Source organism: Chiroxiphia lanceolata, chromosome 3 (genome assembly GCF_009829145.1).
Source record: "Chiroxiphia lanceolata isolate bChiLan1 chromosome 3, bChiLan1.pri, whole genome shotgun sequence".
In the NCBI taxonomy this organism is placed as follows: domain Eukaryota; kingdom Metazoa; phylum Chordata; class Aves; order Passeriformes; family Pipridae; genus Chiroxiphia; species Chiroxiphia lanceolata.
The window spans coordinates 37,592,542-37,616,049 of NC_045639.1; the positions used below are offsets into that span (position 1 = coordinate 37,592,542).

Consider the following 23,508-nt stretch of genomic DNA (forward strand, 5'->3'; position numbering starts at 1 on the left):
CTTGCACCCCAAGTTTGCCAGGGCCGTGATGCTGCTGGTCATTTCATAAGCTTGCAACTCCTAGAGCCACCTGTGAGCACTGCAGGGGAGCCCCCGAGAAGAAATTATTGCCATAACAGGAATTTTCATTGGCAGAACATCTGGAGAAGAAGCCTGAATATCTCTTCCGGGAGCTGGGTTTAAGAGGTCTGCTTAAATGCAGCTTCCCTGAGGGAAGTGCTGCTGATGGCAGCCGTAACGAGGACACACAAGGAGAGGACACACATCCCGATCACGCCCAACCTGCTCACCTCGGTGGGAGAACGAGACAAGGCGTTGGTACAGAACGAGCCATACAGGGCAGGCGAAGGCGAAGCCACCCGAGGGCGCGCCCTCCGTGGGCGTGGAGGGGGCGGGGACTCCCCCTCCTGCCCTGAGCTGCGGTCCGTGATGGTGCTGGAAGCCGGAGGGTAGGCTTAGCCCCGTTTTCCGCCGGGCCGTGAGCCGCCAGCCATGCCCTCGGGGAACGGCACGGGCTCCACCAGCCGCCCGGAGCCCGCAGCGGCCGAGCAGGAGGTGCCGGGCGAGCGGCCGCTCTTCAGCGCCGGCACCTACGAGCTGCTGGCGCTGCTGGTCGCCACCATCGGCATGCTGGGCTTGTGCAACAACTTGCTGGTCCTGGTGCTCTACTACAAGTTCAAGCGGCTCCGCACGCCCACCAACCTTTTCCTCGTCAACATCAGCCTCAGCGACCTGCTGGTGTCGGTCTTCGGCGTGAGCCTTACCTTTATGTCCTGCCTGAGGAGCCGCTGGGTGTGGGACGCCGCCGGCTGCGTCTGGGACGGCTTCAGCAGCAGCCTCTTCGGTGGGTGATGGAACCGCGGTCGCCGCGGGTTCCTCGCTGTCCCGCTGGGTCTCTCCTTGTCTGTGTGTACCGAGGCTTCTGCGCCCCGTCCCCGCTTCCCAACTGTCCGCAGCTGTTTCCAACCGCCCCGTCCCTCTCCCCACCTGCCCCCACCCGTCACTTCCCACCGCCCCAAACCGTCGCCTCCCCCCCTGCTTCTCCAGGAGACGCCGCCTCCATCGCAGCTCCCTCCCGGGGAGTTTCTTCCAGCAGCCGCCCTGCGGGGCGGGAGCGGGCGCGATCCTGCTCCCGGCTGGGAGAGCAGGGGACCGACGGGCGGCTGTGGCCGGGGCTGGGGCACGGCAGAGATTTGGTAAGAAGATCGATAGTGCAGAGGAAAACGATCCCGAGCAAAAAGTGAAATCTTCGAGAATCAGTTTCTCGGCCTCCCGCCCTTGCCGTTGTGACGGGACACTTTGGGGGAAAGGACAGCAGCGTTGTTAGGAGGGGTCTCGAGTTGACCGAGTGTTGTGCAGACTTCATGAGCATAAACGATTGTAATTTATAGGAGGAAGCGCTGCAGTCTGTGGATAGGAGCACGTATGACTCTGGGTATAGAGTCAGCAGCGTCCCGCCTCGGTGGAACAGGTGGAAAGCTGGCTGCGCCCGGTGGCAGTGCTCCTCGGCAGCCTTCCCAGTGTCCGGACTTGTTTGTCTAAAGCTACGCAGAGTGCCTTGAATTTCCTTATCCATGTGTGAAATTCGGGTACTATTTTTCAGTAATAACAGTGTCACCGCTGGGCTTTGAGAAACCACTGATTCCCCTGAAATTTTAGCTCTGCAGAAGGAGTACTTACACTATTTTCATTTTCAAAACCTATAAGCTCTTCACTGGTTTCCTTCCTGAAATTCTTACATACCATTTGCAGAAGTCTGTGGAAGAGTAGGTTGCAGTCCAGCTATGCACATGCAGTCTGTTAAAAGGAATATGGCTTTGTTTTTACCAGCAAAGAATGCTGCAAAAGAATAGGGTTGTGTTTCTAATGGTGAAAGTAAATGTTTGGCTAATCAGGAACTAAATCTAAAGTTCCTATCAGATACATATTTTTCTGGGAGAGGTGCATAAATTAGAGATGGATCACAGTGCACCTATGCAACATGTATGCCCTGAAAATTGCTATAATAAGGCACATTAAAGTCTTCAGTAAGCTTTATAGTTTTCCTGCATACGTAACCTTTGTTTCACATGGCACTGTAGTCTGCCTTTGATGGGCTACTGAGAGGAAGGTGCATCGTTCCTCATGATTGATTTGACTGCTTCTGCATAGTGCAGCAAAATTCTTACGTCTTGGAAGTTACGGTGGATGCAGGATGTAATTAACCATTTGTGCAAGGTTTGGTACCAGATGATTTCTGCAGTGCACAGCTCTCAGACATTTGTATAGCTATTGTTATGGGGGAAAGTGGTAGACAACCTTGCTGGTGTAAGTCTGCCTACATCATTCAGGCTGTTCAAATGCTGGAGAAACTCAAGTGTCTGCCAACCAGATTCTGCCAGGCAGCTGAACATTAAGCTTACACAGGAGATGTAAAGTACAGTTCTGTTCCTATCTTTGTCTCTTATGTATTATACTTACTATTTTGGATGAAGTCATTTTGCATATATGTTCAAAAAATAAGATACGTAGCAGGGTTAGTGTTAAAAGCTAGACTGTAATAATCTTGCACCATCTTCCAGAATAGAAGAAATAGAAACAATGAAGTATGTAAATTCACAAGCAAATTGTTTGACCACATGTGATTTTTAATTTCTGTTTATTTTGGGGTGTGCTACATAATTTGTTATTATAAATATATTCAGTGTTGATGCTTTCCTGCACCCCTTTATTTAATAAATTTGTTCCCAAAGAAATGTAGACAAATTCATGGGCCTTATCTAGAGAGTAGTCAAGTTAGCATCAGCGGTTTGCAAAATCTTCCTGTGGTTGGTCACATTACATTCCTCTTCCATAACGTGTTTCAGTGGGTTTTTTTAATTATTATTATTATTAGAAAAGCGTGTGTTTGTGTGTAGTTGTTCGCATGGAAATGGAGAGTAAATGCACGACTTAGCGTTCAGGAATGATGTCTGAATTTACTTTTTTCAGCTGCCATGTAAAGGAATAGAAAATATTCAACTTGGGTATTATAATTGGATGCTAACCTGATAAATTGGTCTAATCTTAACCCTTGCTTTTGTACATAGTATTGTTTTCATATTCTCATCTGGAAATAGAAAGATTGTTCTTTTCTGGTTTTGAAGATAGTGGTTTCCTACCTGCATGGGAGAGCAGGGGCATGTCAGTGCTGAGGAAAAAAAAAAAATGATGCCCTGCAGGTAACATCACACTGTGTTGGCCATCTGGACTATTGCCACCACAGCTTCTATTTTCATTTTGTAATGTGTCTATGAAAAGAGCGGTAATTTGCAGGCTTTTTGGTTTATTTGTCTTTAGTTGGTTTTGTTGTTGTTTGGGGTCTGTGTTTTTTTTGTGGTTTGGTTTTTTGGTAGGTGTGTATTTTTTTGTGTGTGTTTTTTTTTTTTTCCTGGTGGTGGTGAAGATACTTTTTGAAGATTTCATTCAGCGTAACCAGGTATTATGTTTAGAAATATACGTCTGCTGTATATAACAGCTCAAGTCACCTATTATCTTGAGGTGATGGTGGTGGGGAAAGTAATGTAATGGAAGTCTTGCCATTTGTATTACTTAGCAGTGCTTCTTAAAGCATAACACTCCCCCCCCGGAACTTTTGGGAATAAAAGTACGTTCATTGATCAGAAGACATACAAAATTGACAGCTTTTAAAAGAGAAGGTCTCATTAATTTAGCAGAGTAGTTACAGCTTTGCAGTGCTCAGTTGCTCAGTAAGCCAGAATGACCTGATAAAGATGTTTCTAGAATAAAGCGGTGGTAGCTCTGATACAATGAATATGGAGTCTATTAAATCACAGTGGATCGTGTGAAGTTACTTTAGTACTGTGGATATCTCCTGAGATTGGACCCAGTCCAGCTCATTTTTTCATGAGATAACCAAAACCTGTTTATTTACAGCTATGCAATTTCATTCTTGGGTATGATCTTGGATGTTGCTATGTGAGCTTTCTGTGCCAGCCCTCCAGATCCAAAGGCTGTTCAGTCTTAAGTTTAAATAAGAGAAGCTTCATGCATTTTTCTTTCTTGGAAGAACAACCCCCAAGACCCAATACTTGGTGCAAGTTGACCTCTGTATTTGTTTACCTATAAATTAGAGGTTCTCCTGACAGTAAACAAGTTTGAGACAAATTATTAAATCTACTTTAAAAAAAAAAAAGAAATTTTCACTTTAAATTCTGAGTTAATTCTCAAGAAATTTTAAAAACAAGGTTTTTTCTAATTACTGCAGTTAATCAGGAATAACATTGAAATTCATGATCATGCAGCTTTTTTAAATTTCCACAGGTATTTTTACAAGATTTTGGCTCATACTGTTTTGAAAGCCAAGATCAAGGTGCTTCAGTGTTCGTCCTAAGGATATCAATGTGATTAAATATATAGGTGTCATTTATGCTTAAAAGGAACTGGTAGCATCTGTACATTCAGAAACCTTTGTTACAAAATAATAGCAAATTTTTTTTCCTCCTCACAGCAGCAAGAAGGGCCCTCCCTACAGTTTTCCTAATAATTTTGGATTGGAGAACCTGAAAATTTCCTTTGTAAGAGTTCTCGTTTTACCAGGCAGTTGGAGGCATGTGAGATCCAGAATTTAACCACTGTGAGCAGATGTTCATGGTCTGAAACTTTTAAGTTGAGAAGATGGCAGCAGAACTACAGATTATCTGTCTAGGAATAAATGGCTGGATTTTATGTTCTGCATTATCATAACTTTATCATGAGACAAGCCCATATAGTAATATCTGCTTTTTGAGTTGCACTGTACAGCTCAAAACTTGATGTTTGTGCTACTGGCTACTTTTTCTGAGACTTGAAAGGTTTTCGTTGAGCTATTAGAAGGTGCAGAGATCTGCTTTCTACAGTGCAAAACTGATAATTTTGAATACTGAACATCTGTCATTGTCACGTAAGTAATAATCCCTATTTTCTTTACTCATTAGAGTCTGAAGTCAAGATACAGTTTAGGCTATGAAAAGGGTTTTTTTCTTGCTATTACAAAGCCATTCTTATCACCTCATATACTAGTGTGGGGAAAATGACATAAATGATTAACTGACAAGTCTTAGTGTAAGCTTTGATGACGTAGTTGTCTGTTTTAGACAGTAATCCTCACTTAATTTTGTTATACTGAGTTCCAGGGCTTTTTTTGTAACAGGTAATGTATCCTGATGTAATATGATGGCTGCTTCAATTAAGTGATGTATTTATACCATGAGGGTCACCTTTCTGTGGAGGTGTGCAGTCAACTCTAATGCCGGTCCCACTGAATCTGCCACCCTCTCCTTATGTAAAAAGCTTCTAACTTTTTCCTAGTCCATAGTCAACCACGCTGTAAGTACTGGAAATCTGTGTAATCTCTTTATCTGATTTAGTAATACAACTCCTACCTGGGAGGTTTGCTGTCTATCACTGAGAGCATAGGGATTTGGGTATAATTTGTGAAGGGGATACTTCTTGATGTGCATCTGCTGGCTTCTCACTGACAAGTGGTTTGTTTTTTTTTTTAAATGACTGTGATTGTCAGAATTTGATGTGTGCAAGAGAAATTTGTGTCCTGCCCACCCCCAGGCAGTGTATGTCTGCTTTAATGCCTTCTGTACATAGGAATAGTCCCTGAGGTAAGCTAGTCTGATTGTGTGGAACATACTCACATACCCCTCAAGCATAAATCACTTCAGATGCAAGTAATGGCAGCTAAGACTCTGCCAGCAGTGGTGTTCTAACACTGTCTGATAGGTTTAATTGTGCAAAGGAAGAAAGGAGTAAAAAAACTGGTTGATAACAGGAATGGTCTTGAGGAACACGTTTATTTGAGGCAATCTCTTGACAGAAGATTGCACAGTAAGGGTGTACTGTGGGGTGGAGTTTTTATTGTTAAACCTTGTTTGTGATTGAAAGGCTAATGTTACTGAAGTGTGATTAGATATCTTTTCTAACTGTAAGCTGTTCTTGTAAGGGTAAAAAAACACTGCCAGCTTTTAATGTCAAATTAATTAAAAGTATTCTGTCCTTTCTGGACAAGTTGCTGTTGGTATATAGCAGGTAGATCTTGATGAGCTATCAAGTAAATGTTGATATCCAGGTGTATACCCCATTCCAATAATGTGAACTGGAGGATGTGAAAAATTGTAAGTAGTTTTACAGAATATATTTTCCTGTGAAGAGCTGCTCTGTGTACAGCTGAGGTTCTTTTATTTATTTGTTTTAAGGCAAGCCCTTACACACCACCCTCCCCCTGCCTTGGAAAAATACTGAAATAAGAGAGTGTCCTGTGTACCTGCCTTCAGTTACAGTCTATTTTAAACCAAAGCAAAAACATTTATCTGTATATAATTGTTAGCTGCTTCATCTAAGGCTTTCTCTGCACAGTGACAGAACAATGTCCTGTACCATCCTTTTGCATTTACCAATGTATGTTGTATGCACTGATTTAATCTCACTAAAAGCATTTTCTGTGGTTGCTTAGCAGATGGTTTTAGGATCTTGTGTTATGGATAGATGGAGACTCAATCAGCATGCTTTCAGCGGTACCAATTTTTTCTTTTTTTTTTTTTTTTTTTTTTTAAACTGAATAAATCACTTGCAGGTTTGAATCTGGAAGAGGTGATTTATTTCCTTGCAGTTTTATCGGACAGGTGCATATAAAATATACTTGAAGTCTGTTACGCCTATGAGAAGTGATTTTTAACCTATCTAGATTTGAATGCAGATGTTAAAATTGGTTTAAAAATTAGAAGTGATTCATAGCTGGCACTGAAAACATATTGTAACATCTAATTGCTGAATTCAAATAGACTGGTTATATATTTTGTGATACAAAATTACAGACTGCAATAGCAGCTTGTCTTGCCATGGACAGGAAGTTGCTTCTCTAAACTGCTGCTGTCTAGCTTTTCAAATGTGAAGAAGGTGAGGATGGATTGCAGAAGAGTGGCTTTGATTAGATATGCAAAATAGTAATTCAGCGCTTGGATGTAGGTCAGGGATTAATTGATAGAGAAAATAGTATGTCTTTTGATAGAAGCCATGGTCTGTCTCAGAATTGCATCTTATTTGCCATGTTATGCAGCAGTTGTTCTGTAAAGATACAGGAATATGTATCTTATACTGCCTCTGTCCAAATTACAAGTCATGTTTGGGGGGAGTGGTGGGGCAATATGGCAAACCATGAAAATAAGTTGTATATTACATGGAGAGGGGAAAAGCTGTTGTGGTTGTTAGAACTTGTTGAAACTAACACTTAGTTCTGAAGGCACTGCAATATTTTTTGTTCTAATTAAGGATTATAAAGTCAGAATATACACATATTATGGGACAATGCGCTGCAGCTCATATGTGTGTTGCAGTCTTCTCCATGATGACCTGCACTGTGTAGCTTGAAGTATTAATGATGTATCCAGAGTAATACGACCCCTGGAAAAACCTAGAATACAGAAGAAATAATTATCACATATGATAATTATATATCATATAATATCATATATATATGATATATAAGATTTCATATAATGAAATCTTCACTAACTGCAGAATTTTGGTGGGAAACGAATAGAAAGTGGCAAAAACGAGAATTTTTTTTCAAACAAATCCAGACAACAAAAAGTGGGTTATCACTCCTTCCTGGTTCAGAGTGGCTGGCTAGTGGAGAAGAGGAGGAGTTGCAGCTTAGAAATTTCATGCTGATGGCTTAAACAAGAAGACACTTCAGTTTTGCTACATTTAACTGCAGCTTAAATGGCAGTGACCCCATTTGTGCTAGGGTAATTGCCTAGGCTTAAATCGGAGCTAAAACTTAACATCAGTTCCTAGACACAGAGAATGTTTATGTTTATAACTGGCACGTATAGATAGGAGTATTCTCTGAGATGAAAGTCTGTATATCAGACATGCATTATCTGTAAACACTGAGCACCCAAGTCTTTCAGAAAGAGTTAGAAAGACTGATTTGCTAGTGGAGTAAATCAACCCTCAGAATATTGGGCCTCAGCCTTGAATCAAAGTACGTAGATCTCTACTACCTCAAGAATAACAAAATTTGTTTCAGATAAAAGCTAAAAATCAGTTTGAAATGCATATTTTTGCTAAGAGGGGACTAATATCCAAACAATAACCATAATGGCTTTCTGTAACATTTTTTTTAATCAGCATGTATTTCATCAAACTAAAATATGCAACTCACTCAAAATGAAATCTAAATAAGTTCTGGAAAAGCTGCCAGGGGGAGATGGGGGAGGGGGACAGGGAGGGAAGTAAAATTCAGTGCTTTTTTCTGCAGTAGACCAGAGAAACTGAGTCATACATGGAAAATGGAACCATATACATGGAATAATTGTATATGAGATAGCTGAAAGCAGTGTGAGAACATGCATGATGTGAGTATGTAGTGGGCTAAAAAAGGAAAGTTCTTGCAGGTAAGAACTGCTACTCAGGTATATGGCATTATGCAAAGCACTGCATTTCTGTGGGGACAGCACCAGAAGCCTTGCACCTGTAGGCTCTTGGGAAATCTCTGCCAAATTTGACTTAAGTAACGCTGTTATGTTCTGTGGTTACAATGGGCAGTGTTATCTGCTGTTTGCTGGATAACCCAAACTGATTCAATGTATTGGAGGGGACATGGGGTAGAGGAGAGAAAGGATGGATGATGAACTCCTCTTTAGCTTATAAGGTCTTGAAACAAAAGATTCGTGGTTGCTTCACAGGGGTGGTAATAGGCCAATTTATTGAACAGGCCAGATCAGAAAGTGGCATGTAGGAGTAGTGACAGATATCCCAACCGACATATGTACTAGATGCTTAAGTTTCATTATTTCTGGATGAATGGACTGCATTCTCACTGTTATGGTAGCTGTGACTTGAAACCTTTGTGGTCATAGATTTGCCTTTCTGATTTGATTTCTGAACGTGCAAAGTAGAGCATTACTTGTCCTTGGTACTGCCATGTGTTTATACTTGCTAATGCCAATATATTTCTGTCCTTTCCCACCAAAATGTGTGATATGAAATAATATGTTCATAGGCAGCAGGATTGAAAAAAACAAAAACCGAAGATGGAGGAATATAGAGGATGAGACAGGCTTATGTGTGTAAGAGATAGGATGGGAATGGCTCTGAAAACAGCCTTTAGAGAATCTCTGAGAGCGTGACAAGTATTCTACTTAACATGGCATTTTTTTGGTGTGTATGTGCTCTAGGTAACACTATGTGTAGGGTTCCTGCCATACCAGATAAAACACTGGGGAGTTTTAGCCTACTGCTTGACTTGAAAAGCATCAGGTCAGCACTGTGGGGGAATTGTGGCTGGCCAGGTGTGTTACATACTTGAAGAATATTCCATCAGCTTATCATGTGAAATACGCAGAACCTAGCCTTGCAAAAAGGTGATCCATACTAGAGTGTCACATATGAAAGAGATCCTGAAGTCTGCTAAGTTAGCCAGCATAAAGCTAGATACCAGACGCATGCAACAATTCATCATGAGATGATATTGAGGATAACACATAACCACCACCTTCTCCCTCCTCCCCTACATCAGAGGCCATCAACCTCATAGGATATGGAATCTCATAAATTGCTTAATTTTATAGCATGAATATTAGGGATAATTACCACAGCATTGCCAAGTACATGCTTGTCAGCCTTTGTGCTTTATTTAGCATAGGACTAGTTTAAGGACACTTAAACCTATTCTTTAGTGTTAAGTTCCTAAAATTGTTTTGAAGCTTGACATCACAGCCAGAGTCAACATGGAGAAATCAATGTTAAGAATTAATCCATACTGGGGGGGGAAAAGTGTATTTTGCTCCATGAAATCCATAACAAGAAGGTTATATTTTTCACTCCTTTTAATAAGTTGTTTTCAGCACTTGTCTGTGGTGTGGAATTCCAGTTGCTAATACGAATCAAAACCTTGTGCTTACTTCTGTTTTAACCTGAATTAGCAAACTCAGGTTAGTGCTATGAATTTATTATTTTTTTTTTTTACACTAGAAGCAAACTTTCAAGTTTCTTTGCAATTTTTGATCTGAATATACAACTAGACTGGAAGTAGAGAAATTAATAACGTACCACTAGTGCTCAAGTTTGCCTTGAAGTTCAATGAGTAGACAAAAGAAGGGTATAGCAAATAAGACCATTTTTCCTCTAATGAAAATATGAATGTCGTCCAAACTAAATGAGCAACTTTATGTAGACTTGCACAGAATTTGAAAATCAAGGTGTCTACAGGTGCATGTTATCCCTAGTTGCTTTTAAATATAGGTTATGCCAAGAAGGCTTAATAAACACTGAAAAAACAATGAATCTTTTAATGCCCAGCACAGATAACTTCATCTCAATAAGACGTGCATTTGAAATATGATGTGTTTGGTGGATCTGATGGGTTTAATAGATTTATCCAAACCACAGATGACCAGTGCTTTTGATTGCTTTGTACACAGTCCCGCATTTAAGCTCCATAACTGCAGTCATTTAACAATTCTCTCCCTCTTTCTTGACATAAGGATTGGGAAAAATCCAAAACTGATAATGGATGAAGTTCTTATGTACAGAGGCTCCATTGATGTTTAATAAGAATTTTACTTGAATGAAGGCTTCAGGATTCACTCATGAACTCTTTGCAGTGAGACATTATAAACTTCAGCCTTCTCATTTACATTCAATGGGAAAATTTGGGACAACAAGAAAATATGCACTACATCTAATGAAACTATGATGCAAAGATGATTTTTTTTGTATTTGTTTCAAGCTTTAGCTGTCTACCTGAAACCACTCTTACATTTCTGTTAGTTAGTAGAACAGAACACATCAATCTAGGGGATTAGCTTTAAAAGAAAATTAGAAAAAAAGTAGAAATTAATTTGATAAAGCAACTTTGGCTTCAAGGGTAAACTGATAAACATGTACATCATAAGCTTATCTAATAGCTATTACTGATTCAAAAACTATTTTCTTTAAAGATGAAAAATCCGATTAAAGATTGATTTCTAGACCTCTGCAAGTAAGTCTGCTAGGGGTAGGAAATTTTTAGAAGCAGGTCCTTTAAGAAATGAGCTCTTGAATCCATTTGTGGGTGACTTCAAAATGAACAACTTCTTTCTGAACTGTGCATTGAGATAGGTCTTGTGGGAAGTTCTGGTTTACTTCATGAAAGCTGAGACTTTATTTGTAGGTTTAACAATTACTCTGTAGCTACATCTTTAGATGTTGTGTTTGTTGGATGTCTTATTATTGTCCTTAATAGGTTAAAGGAGCAGATTTAATAGAATCCTAGATTACCATGGGGAAACAAGTAACTAAGTTAAAATAATCTTGAAAGGAACTGAAACTCTTTCACTTGTTAATCATAACTAAGAGTTATAAAGTTCCAGTAGTACTGTCTAGGATGTTGAATTTGTCATAAATGTGCTTGAAACCATCCCTTAACATCAGAGCTAATCTCCAATTGCTTTAAATTCACCTCCCAAAATATTTAAATTCACCCTTCCTCACTTCTCATTCAATTTTAATTTCCTCATTTGAGACGAAATTTTTCATCTTTGCAATCATTGCAGCAGAGGTACGGGTAATTTCCCAAATAAGATACAAGTGACTGATTAAATATATATATATATAATTTCTTTTTTTGATTATACAGAAGCTTGGTTGGAACCTGACAGTGCTATTAACATACAGAAAAAAACCTGCAGAGTGCCAACATGCATGTTGCCTACTGCCTGTGGCACATTGAGTTTGAACAGACTTTTTCAAGATTTATGCCACTGTGAGTGGTACTGGTTCATATCACTTACATGTGGAGGTGACAGGCATATTCTAGCTCTTGCTACTTAGAGCTGTACCCTTGGGCATTTTGCAGCTTCAGAATGGAATTTGTTGACATGAAGTGTGCACAGAGAATAGCCCAGATTCCCAATAGTTGCGAAACTCAACATAGATAATATTCAGTCATTGCTGCAGATCATTCACAGATACTTTTAATGCTTTTATGGTCTATCCATGAGGCTATTCTGGCTACATGAACTAATCTGTGCTGCTTCTTTCTCAAAGTTTTGGTTCAAAATATCAAATGGGCTTTGGCTGCATATTGACGCATAGTGCAGAAGATGCATGATTGGGGGGGGAATTCAAATTATTTTCTATTCTAGTCTTACCTTTGCCTGTATTAAAATCCTATTAAAAAACAAGAACCTCCCCTGCCCTTGTGTATGAAACTGGGCCTTATTATCCACTCACTTTTAGTGGAACAAAAGCTGCTAAGAAATTTTGACAGTTTTTAATGATTTTTTTTTACAAGCTGGAAAACTGTTGCCGAGAATTACAATCATTATTGTAATAAATACAGGAGCTCCCCAGTTTGTGGTATAACTGAGAGCTGTGCAGCTGCTTTTATTTTTAGGGCTCAAATAACTTGTGGTAATAACATTTGAAACCTCGAAATCATAGGCTTAATCTTTAAATTGCACAGACTTTACACAGTAAAATCAAAGTCAGTTTTATCTTTTACAGATTTTTGCAAGCTTTGTTTCTTTTTGGAAAAAAAGGTGTCAAATCATACAGTACACTAATAAAGATATTCATAGAATCATAGAATACCAGGTTGGAAGGGACCTCAAGGATCGTCTGGTTCAACCATTCCTGACAAAACAGGAATGGTCTAAACACGATGGCCCAGCACCCTGTCCAGCTAAATTTTAGAAGTGTCCAATGGCAGAGAATGCACCACTTCCCTGGGGAGATTATTTCAATGGCTTGTTCTTTTCATTACAGAAAATTTTCCTCTTGTCTTCAGTCAGAATCTCCTCAGGATTTTCTTTGCTTCCTAGAAAAAGTCCTCTGCCCATTTAAAAACTTATTTACTTAGGTGCGATGCACACTTACAAGATCTAGTCTAGGTGTTGAACACACTGAAATTTTATTTTCTTAGGAATTCATTTGTTTTATAGCCCCCTGTAGAAGTAACAAGAAGAAGAAAACCCAAATAACTCTTAAACATCATTATCTACAGCACTCTCCACCAGAATCAATGTGTGTTTCCTCCTAGTTATGGACTTTGTCTTTCTAATACGTGTTTTAAAACTCATCTCCTTAGAGCAGATGTCAGTATTCCTGTTCTTACAGCTATTTCTGCATGTCTTCTACCACAATTAAAAAGATAGTCACGGCTCTACAGCACACAAGGAGCTTTTTTTTTGAATGAAATTCCCTACATTTTTTTTCCTCATCCTCTAAAGATATTTTGTTTCCAATTTCTATTTATATGATTAACTACTTCAACCTCTACTCTTACTGCTATGACCTTGTTACAGCAGAGAACCTACATCAAAGAGGAATTTACTGTAGTATGCCGTGACCTGCATTTCTTGCCTCATGTCTGTGTTCTACCAGACACTTCTTGAATGTCAACAGAACAGGGATTTGCATTTTGATGCATACTGTCCAACAGGCTTTCCAAGGTCCTGTTTACAGTTCAGGGAGGAAATTTCAACTAAGCCTTTAAAGAGCAGTGGTTTCAGGCTAAAAAGGGGCTTGATATAATGCTGTTCAAAGATCTGTGTGCACTTACTCATTTTTAGAGATATTCAGCATCTAGTGCCTTCCCTGAGAATGTCAAGGACTGAGTAAATTATTGCTTCTGAACACCTGTGCTTTCAGCCAAGCGTGTGTGCTTTTGTTTACTTTGTCATGGCTAGAATTCAGTACTTGTATAAAAACAGATGGGGAAATATTAGAAGTACACAGGGGCATTGAATGCAATTGTAGGGAGAAGGAAGATGGTAAAGAGCAAGAGGTGAATTTTGGAATTCTGACTCATCACTCTGAGGAGCTGTGCTTCCTCTCCACTGATCGCAGACGTGAAGCCTCAGTACGCTATGTAAGCAAACTGAGAGCCTGTAGTTGAGTGATGTGAATTTTCCTCCATAAACATGTCTGTGGATGATTTTCATAACTGTTAGGTAAAATTTTCTAATTCCTAATCTTTGGGCAAGAGAAATAGGAGGGGAACTTCTTGCTTCATCTTGGGTTTAGAAAGTAAACAGCGTTTGATTGAATAAAGCATTTACCGAACCAGTATAAGTGTAGAATAGTAACTATAAGATTCTGTGGTTATTTTCTAATGGCTGCTAATATTTTGCTTAGTTCCACATTCTTCAGTGTATTTTCAGCACATTAGGTCCCACAAAAGGTCATGAAAGACTACTTTTCAATTTCATTTAAAAAAGAGCACAAACCAAATCAAACCTTAAATCTTTTGGAAACCATCTAGTCAACATTTACTAGTCCAATTCAAGCCATGAAAATAAAATTCTACAGCAATAATTTGTACAAGAAAAAGCCATACAAATCTAACTGTGAAAGGTTACTGCATGCCCAACAATAGCAACTTTTTGAGATGAAGATTTAAGGACAACTAGCGAAAAAGTACATATTAAAAAAAATAATTTTAAAGAGATCTATGACAAGAATGTGGCACTTCTTATTTCAGATTAATCCTTTGTGTTAATCAAGAAAGTTTGCTAAACTCATCACCTTTAAAAAGGAGTCCTTTAATGCTTGCAGGATTAAGTAACTTAGAGATTTTGGAGCATATCCTACTGTGAGATACTTGGTTAATAATGCACTGGTTTTGCTGTTAAATACCTTGGCATAGAGGCTATGGTTGCTCTAGGTTTTGTTACTCTTGGTTGCCTTCCAAAATCCATGTTCCTTGGTCCTTTTATGCTACTGTTAATTTGTCTTCAATTAATGCTTATCCTTTTTTTCAAAGTGAGATCAGGTATCTGTGATATCCTTTGAAGGTTTCTGCTAAGTTATGGTTATTCTCTCTTTGGTAGTGAAATCTGCACAGTTAGCCTTCTTACAGCTGTATACATGCACGTTATGGCAAATATGAATGTGATTTCTGTCGTAGCATGTTAACAATTGTTTGAGTTGGATCCTTATGGGTCCCTTCTAACTCAGAATATTGTGATTCTATGATTAAAGGTGTACATCTATGCTTTCAGTTGTTGAAGGCTTTCTTTGATTTCATTCTCAACTCTGAATTCACTGTTTCTAACAGATTTTGTTATTGCTGATTACCTCAATTTTATACGGTAGCTATTTCTTTTAAAAACTCAAAACGACAATGAAAAAAACCCTCCAAAAACAGCAAAAAAAGAAACCACAAGCCCCAAAGAAGTGCACAAGAACAACAAATCCTACAAAAATTGCCAGCAGAAAAAAACGCAAACCTTGGACCATGAAACTCACTTAAGTAATGTTTAAGAAGAAGTATTAGCTTGGTCTCTTTTTTCTTATCCTTCTTCTTGGCCACTGGACATCAGGATCAGATGTCAGCTTCCTACTCTGAGTAGTTTTGAAGTTAGTGATGCTGTTTGACCTAGTGGTTAGTGAGTAATGGGGTGTCACCCAAAAATCTTACTGGTGCTAGATTCATAATATGAGCTAGCTAATTTTGATTTAACCTGCTAGCAAAGGAAACATCTATCATTTGCAATATTTGTGAACTATTTAATTGATTTTCTTTATTTTTTTTTTACAGGAATTGTTTCAATTATGACTCTCACTGTTCTAGCCTATGAACGCTACATTCGAGTAGTCCATGCAAAAGTGATTGACTTCTCTTGGTCTTGGCGGGCTATCACGTACATCTGGCTGTACTCATTAGCCTGGACTGGAGCACCTCTTTTGGGCTGGAACAGATACACACTGGAAATTCATGGACTAGGTTGCTCAGTGGACTGGAAGTCAAAAGACCCAAATGATACCTCCTTTGTACTCCTTTTTTTCCTTGGCTGTCTAGTAGCACCTGTTGGGATCATGGCCTATTGCTATGGACATATTCTATATGCAGTAAGAATGGTAAGTTAGTACAAGTAAGATTTCTCTTAATGTAATATTTTCACTGAAAAAGAATTAAGCTAGGATCTGAGCCAAATTTGCACTCTCACTTCCTATTCAAACTTCTGAATGTTTAATCTATGTTCATCTATACCAGGCACCACTAAAAAGGATGTAGGATTGGAGGAGAACCAACCTAGACCTATTAAGGTCTACGTGTTGTGTAGTTTTACTGGGAGGATGGTTAGGGAACTGCTTATGCTCACTAATCCATATCAGATCCTCACTTGAAAACAGGGAAAAAGTAAACTGTTTGCAGTTCTGATTCATGAATTCTCTCTCCTCCTCATCAGTCTTGAGAAGATAACCCTGTGAAACTCTTCCAAGAGGACATGAAGCCCTGTTAAAACAATTTTCCATGTTAAGGCAACCCCTTTTAATTCAGTCCAGATCCTTAGTATCAGAAAGTGTTATTGATTCATATTCTGTGATAATTAGTCTGGACCCATTCTGGTTTGTGGTCAACAATATTGGCACCACTGATAACTTATGGAGTGGAGAATGCTCACATACATATCCCATCTTTTCCTCATTTTATGACTCACTCAGATAGTTCTGGTAATCTGCTGCCTAGTATTTTGCTTTAGCAATTTCATAATTTTAGGGTAACAAAGTGGCAGAGCAGTACAGGGAAATCTTTTATGAAATTTTCTTTTCTCTAAAGACTTCTGATGACACAGATTTACAGCATTGTCTAACTAGTCAGACACTAAAGGACCACTAAATATAAACTGAACTGGCTCATGCCAGTGGATGAGGGCAAGTTATTTTTCTAAAATACTTGCAATGATAACTGCAGCATGTTTTGTTACATCACTGGGTTTATTGTTTTCTAGTAGATTTGCTATTCTATTTTTCCTCAGATTGTATTTTTACACTTAAGAGTAAGTCTGGGAAACACGATGTAAATTTCCAGAATAATTGTGGTTCACAAGATAAGGTGTATAGTGTCTGTGCCTAAAACTAAATTAGTGAATGAGTTACTTATAAATAAATGTAGAACTATTCAGTTTCCAGTAAAACATTACCATTTTATCTTTTTCTTCTACAGCTTCGCAGTGTAGAAGATTTCCAGAGTGTTCAAGTGATCAAACTTCTAAAATATGAAAAGAAAGTGGCTAAAATGTGTTTCTTGATGATCTCCACGTTCCTTATTTGTTGGATGCCCTATGCAGTGGTCTCCCTCCTGATCACATATGGATATAGCAACCTTGTAACTCCAACTGTAGCTATCATCCCATCTTTCTTTGCCAAGTCAAGCACTGCTTATAATCCAGTCATCTATATCTTCATGAGTAGAAAGGTAGGTAAATTAAAGATTTTCTTTTTTGAATGATTAGTAGCCAATATCATAGTTGTAGAGCTTAGATCTGATATACTTTAATCTGAAAAGCTTAAATTTTTAAAAAAATTGAACAGCTAGGATAAAAGGTGACAGTCTAGTAGAATTAAAATCCCTGATGATGCTTAAAGTACCACCTGATTAGAAATTGGATTTGCTCATATGTGAATTGAGATATTAAACTCCCATGGAAGAGATGGGAGAGTATCAGAATTTTTTTGACAGTTTACCCATAAAATGGATTATAACTAGAAGAGCTCAGATGAATTGCTCCCATACCACAACAGAACTCCATCAAGGAAAATTCAAAATATCCGTTGTCTGTGTTTTTAGGAAGAAAAAAACTTGCCTCTGACTTTTACATTGTGGCAACACAAGGACTGAACAACTCAGCATAGTATTTCAAATACTACACCGGTAACATTTCTCAGAGCTTCACAGTACTCAAAGCCAGAATCTCACGTGGATGACAGTTAAATGTTTTATGGAGACAAATTACGTTAAGAAGACATACTTATCTATGTGAAGAAAGTTTTTATTTTTGTCTGCTTCTGTAGTCTTCATTACAAAAAGTAGACTGCTGAGTTAATGGTGGTGACTAGCTCATTTCAGTGCTTTACAGAGTAAAGAGAGCATGGAAGTATTTGGAGTTATCAGAGGCATGCCAAATAGATGGAAACTAGAAAACCGTACATCGTTCTGTAAATCATTGTAACTGTGAAGATAACCACTGCTTGCAGCTAAGTGGTGTTGGTGAGTTTATTTAGACATTAACATACTTCATCATAACCAAGAACACTAACTTGGTTAGTGTTTCAACAATAACTTGGTGTATTAATACTAACACTAGTGTAACGTGCACATTGTAAACTTCTGAAACCATAGAGTTAAAGATACCTGGAGTTTGGTGTCACTTGGCAAAGGGTAAAAACCCATGAATTACTGCTAGAAGGATTTTCCTGGGTTTTCCTTATCTGTTAGTTCATTATAGAGATGAGAATTTTCTGTGATTTCCTATATTGGTTTGCGTTTGCCAACCAGAAACCTAGGCCAGCCAGCAATCTGTAGGGATGAGGCAGCAAAGTCAGTGGGTCCAATCAGCCAGGTGGGCAGCCAAGCAAAAGCTGCCGTGCAGCTCAGGTCAGGACCAGGTTAAGAGTGAGCTTAAATGCTTTCCTGAGTAAAGGCAGGAGACCCTTGATGTGGCATCTTGCAGTTCTTCCCCAACAGATCATTTCACAGCAGGCTGATCCATGGTTACACAACTGCACAACATCAGAGCTGGCCTGGACATGGAGAGCTCACAACAGTTGTGTTCAAAAAGACTGTTTTTCAACAGGGTGTTTTTTTTAATACACTGATTATGTACCTAGATGTCAGGCTGAGTAGTTTATCTGAAAAACAGTTTGTAGGTTCTGATACTCAGAAGCAAATCAAACTGGTACCAGGCACAATGCCAGTAAAGACATAACCAGGATAAGAATCAATCATCTGAACAGGCTTATTGGAGATGTGTTGTGAAGTGTTTTTCACTCGCCTCTAATTCCAGATTAGGACCGAAATGATGATATTTTTGCTTACTTTTTTGTGTTATTTTGCCCTCAGAAGGAATCCTAAACCCTCTATAATATCCTTCCTTTATCTGACCTGTTCGAAAATGCTTACACTCTCTCACTTCATTGCTACTCAGAGGTAGAACACTTTCTCTCAGGTCTTCAAGGCCTCTGCACGAGGCCACGCATTTTCATACACCAGTTTAGCTTTCTCTGTCATCTTGTAATTGGCTTGGTCCCCTTCCCAACGGAACCTATGGCCCCCCCTGTGTCAGAGTAGGATTAGTTTTCTATAACTAAACCTTGTTCCAAACTGGCGTGTTGGAGAGCTTCTTGCATAATAGCTGGGAAAGCAGAGTCACTGGCCATGCAGGATAATACAGAATAATCCTTAACACAGCTAAATGGAAGGCTGTTGAAAAAAGATATCCTACTCCCTTTTCAGAAAAAAGATGCGTTGTTTTCTGGCACTCCCCACTGTTTTTACTTGTGGGGTTTTTTTAATTGTTCTTGTTTTGGGTTTGTTTGGTGTTTTGGTTAGTTGTATGAAGTCCTCTTCCTATGTTCCAGGCAAGTCTTGTTATGGGTTATTAAAAGAAGAGGAGGTTGCCCACTTATTTCTTGTAAAATTAGAGAATTTCCTCAAAGGATCATATTTGAGCTTTAAAAGTGTGCAGATATGGATCTACTGAATGAGTGCATACCTGGATCTTAGTTTTGTTGAAGGGGAGACCATAACTGGATAATTAAAACAGCTCTACTACTGGAATTATCATTCTATATATGTGTGTGAGCTTTCACTGAATGCCTTGCATTATTTAGTCACAAGGTAGAACAGACTTCCTCTACCATAGGTAGCTTCTAGTCTGCTTCTGTTCCTTCCATATTCAATGGATGCATTTTACTTCTGTATTACCGACCATTGAAATTTGATTTTACATCTGTGATGTTCAATGCTTTTGATACAATTCCAGACCCTGGAGTTATTTTAAGGTAAAGGTAGAAAACATCACTTTATATCCCCTTCCTCCCCTTGTTCCTTCCCTCTGCATCCTCCTGGGAAGTGTTTCAGAGATTATTCTTTCCCTGCTAGATAAAATGTGTGATTTTTGAATGTGGGAACAATACCTGTAGCACGTTTTCAAGCCTAGTTCTCTTGTCCTTTGCAGATTGTGGATTGTAGATTCTGTGGCTGGTAAAATATTAAATTGCATTTCAGTGCCCTCTACTGGCTCAGTAATCCTATTCAGCTCTGGTGTAGAGAAAAAAGTAGCTGCTAAAAAGCCACCATGTTTGTTACAGCACTGCAACTAACTCAGAACAAGGTGAAAATATGCAGAAATCTGTTATTTTGAGTAACTTACTGTATTGTGCCCTTCACTGGATTGTACATGATAGTGAATGCTGATGGAGTTGTAACTTCATTCTATTTATTCTCTCTTGCAGTTTCGCCGATGCCTTTTGCAACTCCTGTGCTTTCGCCTGATGAGATTCCAGAGGACCATGAAAGAAACACCAGCAACAGGGAACGACAAACCAATACGACCAATAGTTATGTCTCAGAAAGCAGGGGACAGACCAAAGAAGAAAGTGACTTTCAGCTCTTCCTCTATCATTTTTATTATCACCAGTGATGACACTCAGCAAATAGATGACAGCAGTAAACACAGTGAGACAAAACTAAATGTCATCCAAGTAAAGCCACTATAGGGATGAGCTGAAGAGACGACAATGAGGTGGATTTCAGCCACTAGACTATTTACGTTGGAGACTGGTTTCAGTGGCAGTGTCTGTGGGCTGCCAAAGGAAACTGCATTCTGAAGCTGTGAAATACTGAAGGGATTCTGCATCTGAAGCTCTGCAAGCAGTTCATTTTTGGTCACAGGACTGAAATCTCTTCCAAAATTGTTGATGGATGTCTTTACTCTGAATTTTCTTAAAGCATATTGTAGGATTGCCATTCAGAACTTGGTCAGGCTGGAGAAATGCTCTGACAGAAATGTTATAAAATTCAGCAAGGACAACTACAAAGTCCTGCACTTGGAAAGGAAGAATGGTGCTGCAGCACAGCAGGTCAGGCCCTGGCTGCTTGGGGTGAAGCTCTGTGGGAAAAGGATGTGGAGTCCTGTTGCTTAATGAGTAGAGTATAAGCCTGTAGTGCACCCTGGTAGCAAAGAAGGGTACCAGCATCCCAGGCAGTACTGACAGGACTGGAATCAGTAGTCTGAAGTGATTATGACCTCAACTCAGCCCTCTTAAGACCACATCTAGATACTGCATCCAGTTTTGGGACCCCAGTACAAGAAAGGCGTCTGTAAACTGGGGTGGGTTCAGTGGAACCACCCACCAAGATTGTCGAAGGGTTGTAGTACTTGGCCTCTGAGGCAAGGCTGAGGGAGATGTGGTTGACCAGTCTGGAGGTGAAACATCTTCAGGGGAACCGAATAGCAGCCTTCCACTAGAGATGGGGAGTTTTTCGATAAGATGGAGCCAGGTTCTTCAGGGTGACCCACAGTGGAAAGATCACAGACGACGAATTTGAACTGAGAGAACTGGATGGGATGTAAGAAAAAGCCTTTTCGCCCCAAGGACAGCCAAGCAGTGGAACAAGTCAGACAAGAAATTTCCTGAGGTTCCTTTGAGCTTCAGTTATCCCATTTATCCCTGAACTACCAGTGCATAGAATTATCAAGGAAGAAATAAAGAAGGTGTGAAGTTGACTGCACTTTAGTTGGCCTGAATTGGTGCTTTGCACATTGGGGGGTGGGAATGAGTGGAATTATGGGTAAACCAGAAGCTTCCAGGAAGCTGTCCATCTGTAGAGAACAAGCCATTCTTTTGGTGCTATCTGGTAGTCCCTGGGTTACACAGTGAAGAAAATCATGCAAATTAAAGCACTAATGAAGAAAGGTCAGTGAAAAGGGAAAATTGGATTTTTTTTTTGGTTACAATTTGCACTTTATGGATTTTTATCTTGCATCCATTTTTCACATGGACCATGAACATCATCCAGTATTAATTCTGAACCTGCTCCGGCACAAGTAATGGTCAGGGAAGAGCAGGGTGACTTTTTCCTAAGTTGCAGTGTGAGTAATGATTGTCTTGCTTGGAGCTCAGTGAACAGAACAGATAGATTTTTTTTTCTACCCTCACCTTTCTAAGTGTTGCTGGTACAAAATTGCTGGGGCAATAGGATTGTGCCCCAAACACGGTTTCCTGTCAGTATTGGAGAACTAATTTTGAATTATGGCAGCGAGGTCTTTACCACATCTGCTGCAACTATGTAATTTCTCTGCCTCACCCTGCTAAATGGGCAGTGTGGATCTGCAACATGCAGCTTTTCTGCCTCTGTGAAAGCTGAGAAAAAAAAGCAATTAAGAAACTGCTTGCATCCTCTGGAGGCAGATCTTCTGAGAGTTATAAAGGGAACATTCTGAATAACTGTTGGCACTGTAGCCACTGGTCCTGCAGTCAAGAATAAAACTTCAAAATCTAGATGCATTCAGCTAGTTCCTGAGGGCAGGGAGTGACCACAACTCAGAACAAGTGATTGACTTGTCATGCTTGTGCCTGTGCTTTTGAAGGGGCAAATTTGTTGTATCTGCACCCCTCTAGAGCTTTGATGCTGGTAAACTGGCTCTGTGTCATATTTAAAAGTGCATCTGGAATCCACTCTGATTTCTGGATTAAATAATATAATCTGAGAGAAAACAGATGATAAATGCTTGTCTTTGTTTCTTTCATATTTGTAATTTTTGTTTTGCTACAGATGCATAGACAAATGTTTTTACCATGTCAAAGATCCGCCCTTACTAAAACATGTTCATTACAATGTCAAGAACTATATTTTCAGCCAGTGATCACTACATCTATGCACATTTATATTTACAAATGGGGAAATATGTACATTACCATTCCATGGTTCCATCCTTGTGACAAAACTTCTGTTATTTTAGTGTTTTCTGTCTATTGAACCTTCAGTGACTGATTAAATGAACCTTCTTCCCATCATTTTGTTCTCAGTGAAAGATTTTTTCTTCCTGCCAATTGGGAGATGGTTTGGTATCGTTGCTTGTTGGATACAGCAGGAAGGGTAGCACTAGGTCCTGAGAAAACAATAGTATTTCTGTATTTCAGCTGACCTTTGAGAAAAACAAGTATAGGGTTTGTAAAGAGAAACTATCCACTGTTCAGATTTATTACGGTAAAATTTGAATCATTATCAAAAACAGTGTATGATTTTTTTAATAATTGATGTGCAAAATATTTACCACTACAATATTTATCACACTAACAATTATGTAACAATATATGAAAACTAAACACTAAAAGTTGTAATAAATTTGTTATCTTGGCTACTCTGTGTGAATTAGTGGCCTAAAATTATGACTTTTGTGAACTGTTTGAGATACCTTGTTCTTATGGCCTGTAAATATGGTTGTGTGAAGTTAGAATGCTGCAGTCCTATTTGCTCATCTTTCAAGCACAACTATTTTATGTGTTTACTGCAAAATTCCCACCTTACAGAATGTAAGTATTGTAACAGTCAGTCTTTGAGTAGCACCATGTTATTCGCAGTTTTGTTTTTTAAAAATTTCAAGTCTATCTTTGGTCCATGCTGAAGTTGTCACAGCTGAATCGTTTATTACAGTGGAGATGCAGAGATTTATGCTAGACCTTTCTCTCCCATTACATGGA

At 39.2% G+C, this 23,508-nt stretch overlaps 2 protein-coding genes across 3 annotated transcripts in view; one reads left to right on the top strand and one right to left on the bottom strand.

Moving 5' to 3' along the window:
- WDR64 (WD repeat domain 64) overlaps window positions 1–982 on the bottom strand; it is a 76,638-nt gene extending 75,656 nt beyond the window's left edge. For both annotated transcript variants that reach the window (XR_004356452.1, XM_032684512.1), the window contains exon 1: window positions 765–982. The gene's annotated coding sequence lies outside the window, so the exon portion shown is untranslated. The remainder of the gene's footprint in view (window positions 1–764) is intronic.
- On the top strand, window positions 472–23,006 carry OPN3 (opsin 3). Its single transcript, XM_032684523.1, has 4 exons — window positions 472–844; window positions 15,557–15,876; window positions 16,967–17,218; window positions 20,257–23,006. The coding sequence occupies exons 1-4, from the start codon at window positions 493–495 to the stop codon at window positions 20,518–20,520; spliced, it is 1,188 nt and encodes a 395-aa protein (XP_032540414.1). The 5' UTR covers window positions 472–492; the 3' UTR covers window positions 20,521–23,006.
- The last annotated feature ends 502 nt before the right edge of the window (window positions 23,007–23,508 follow it).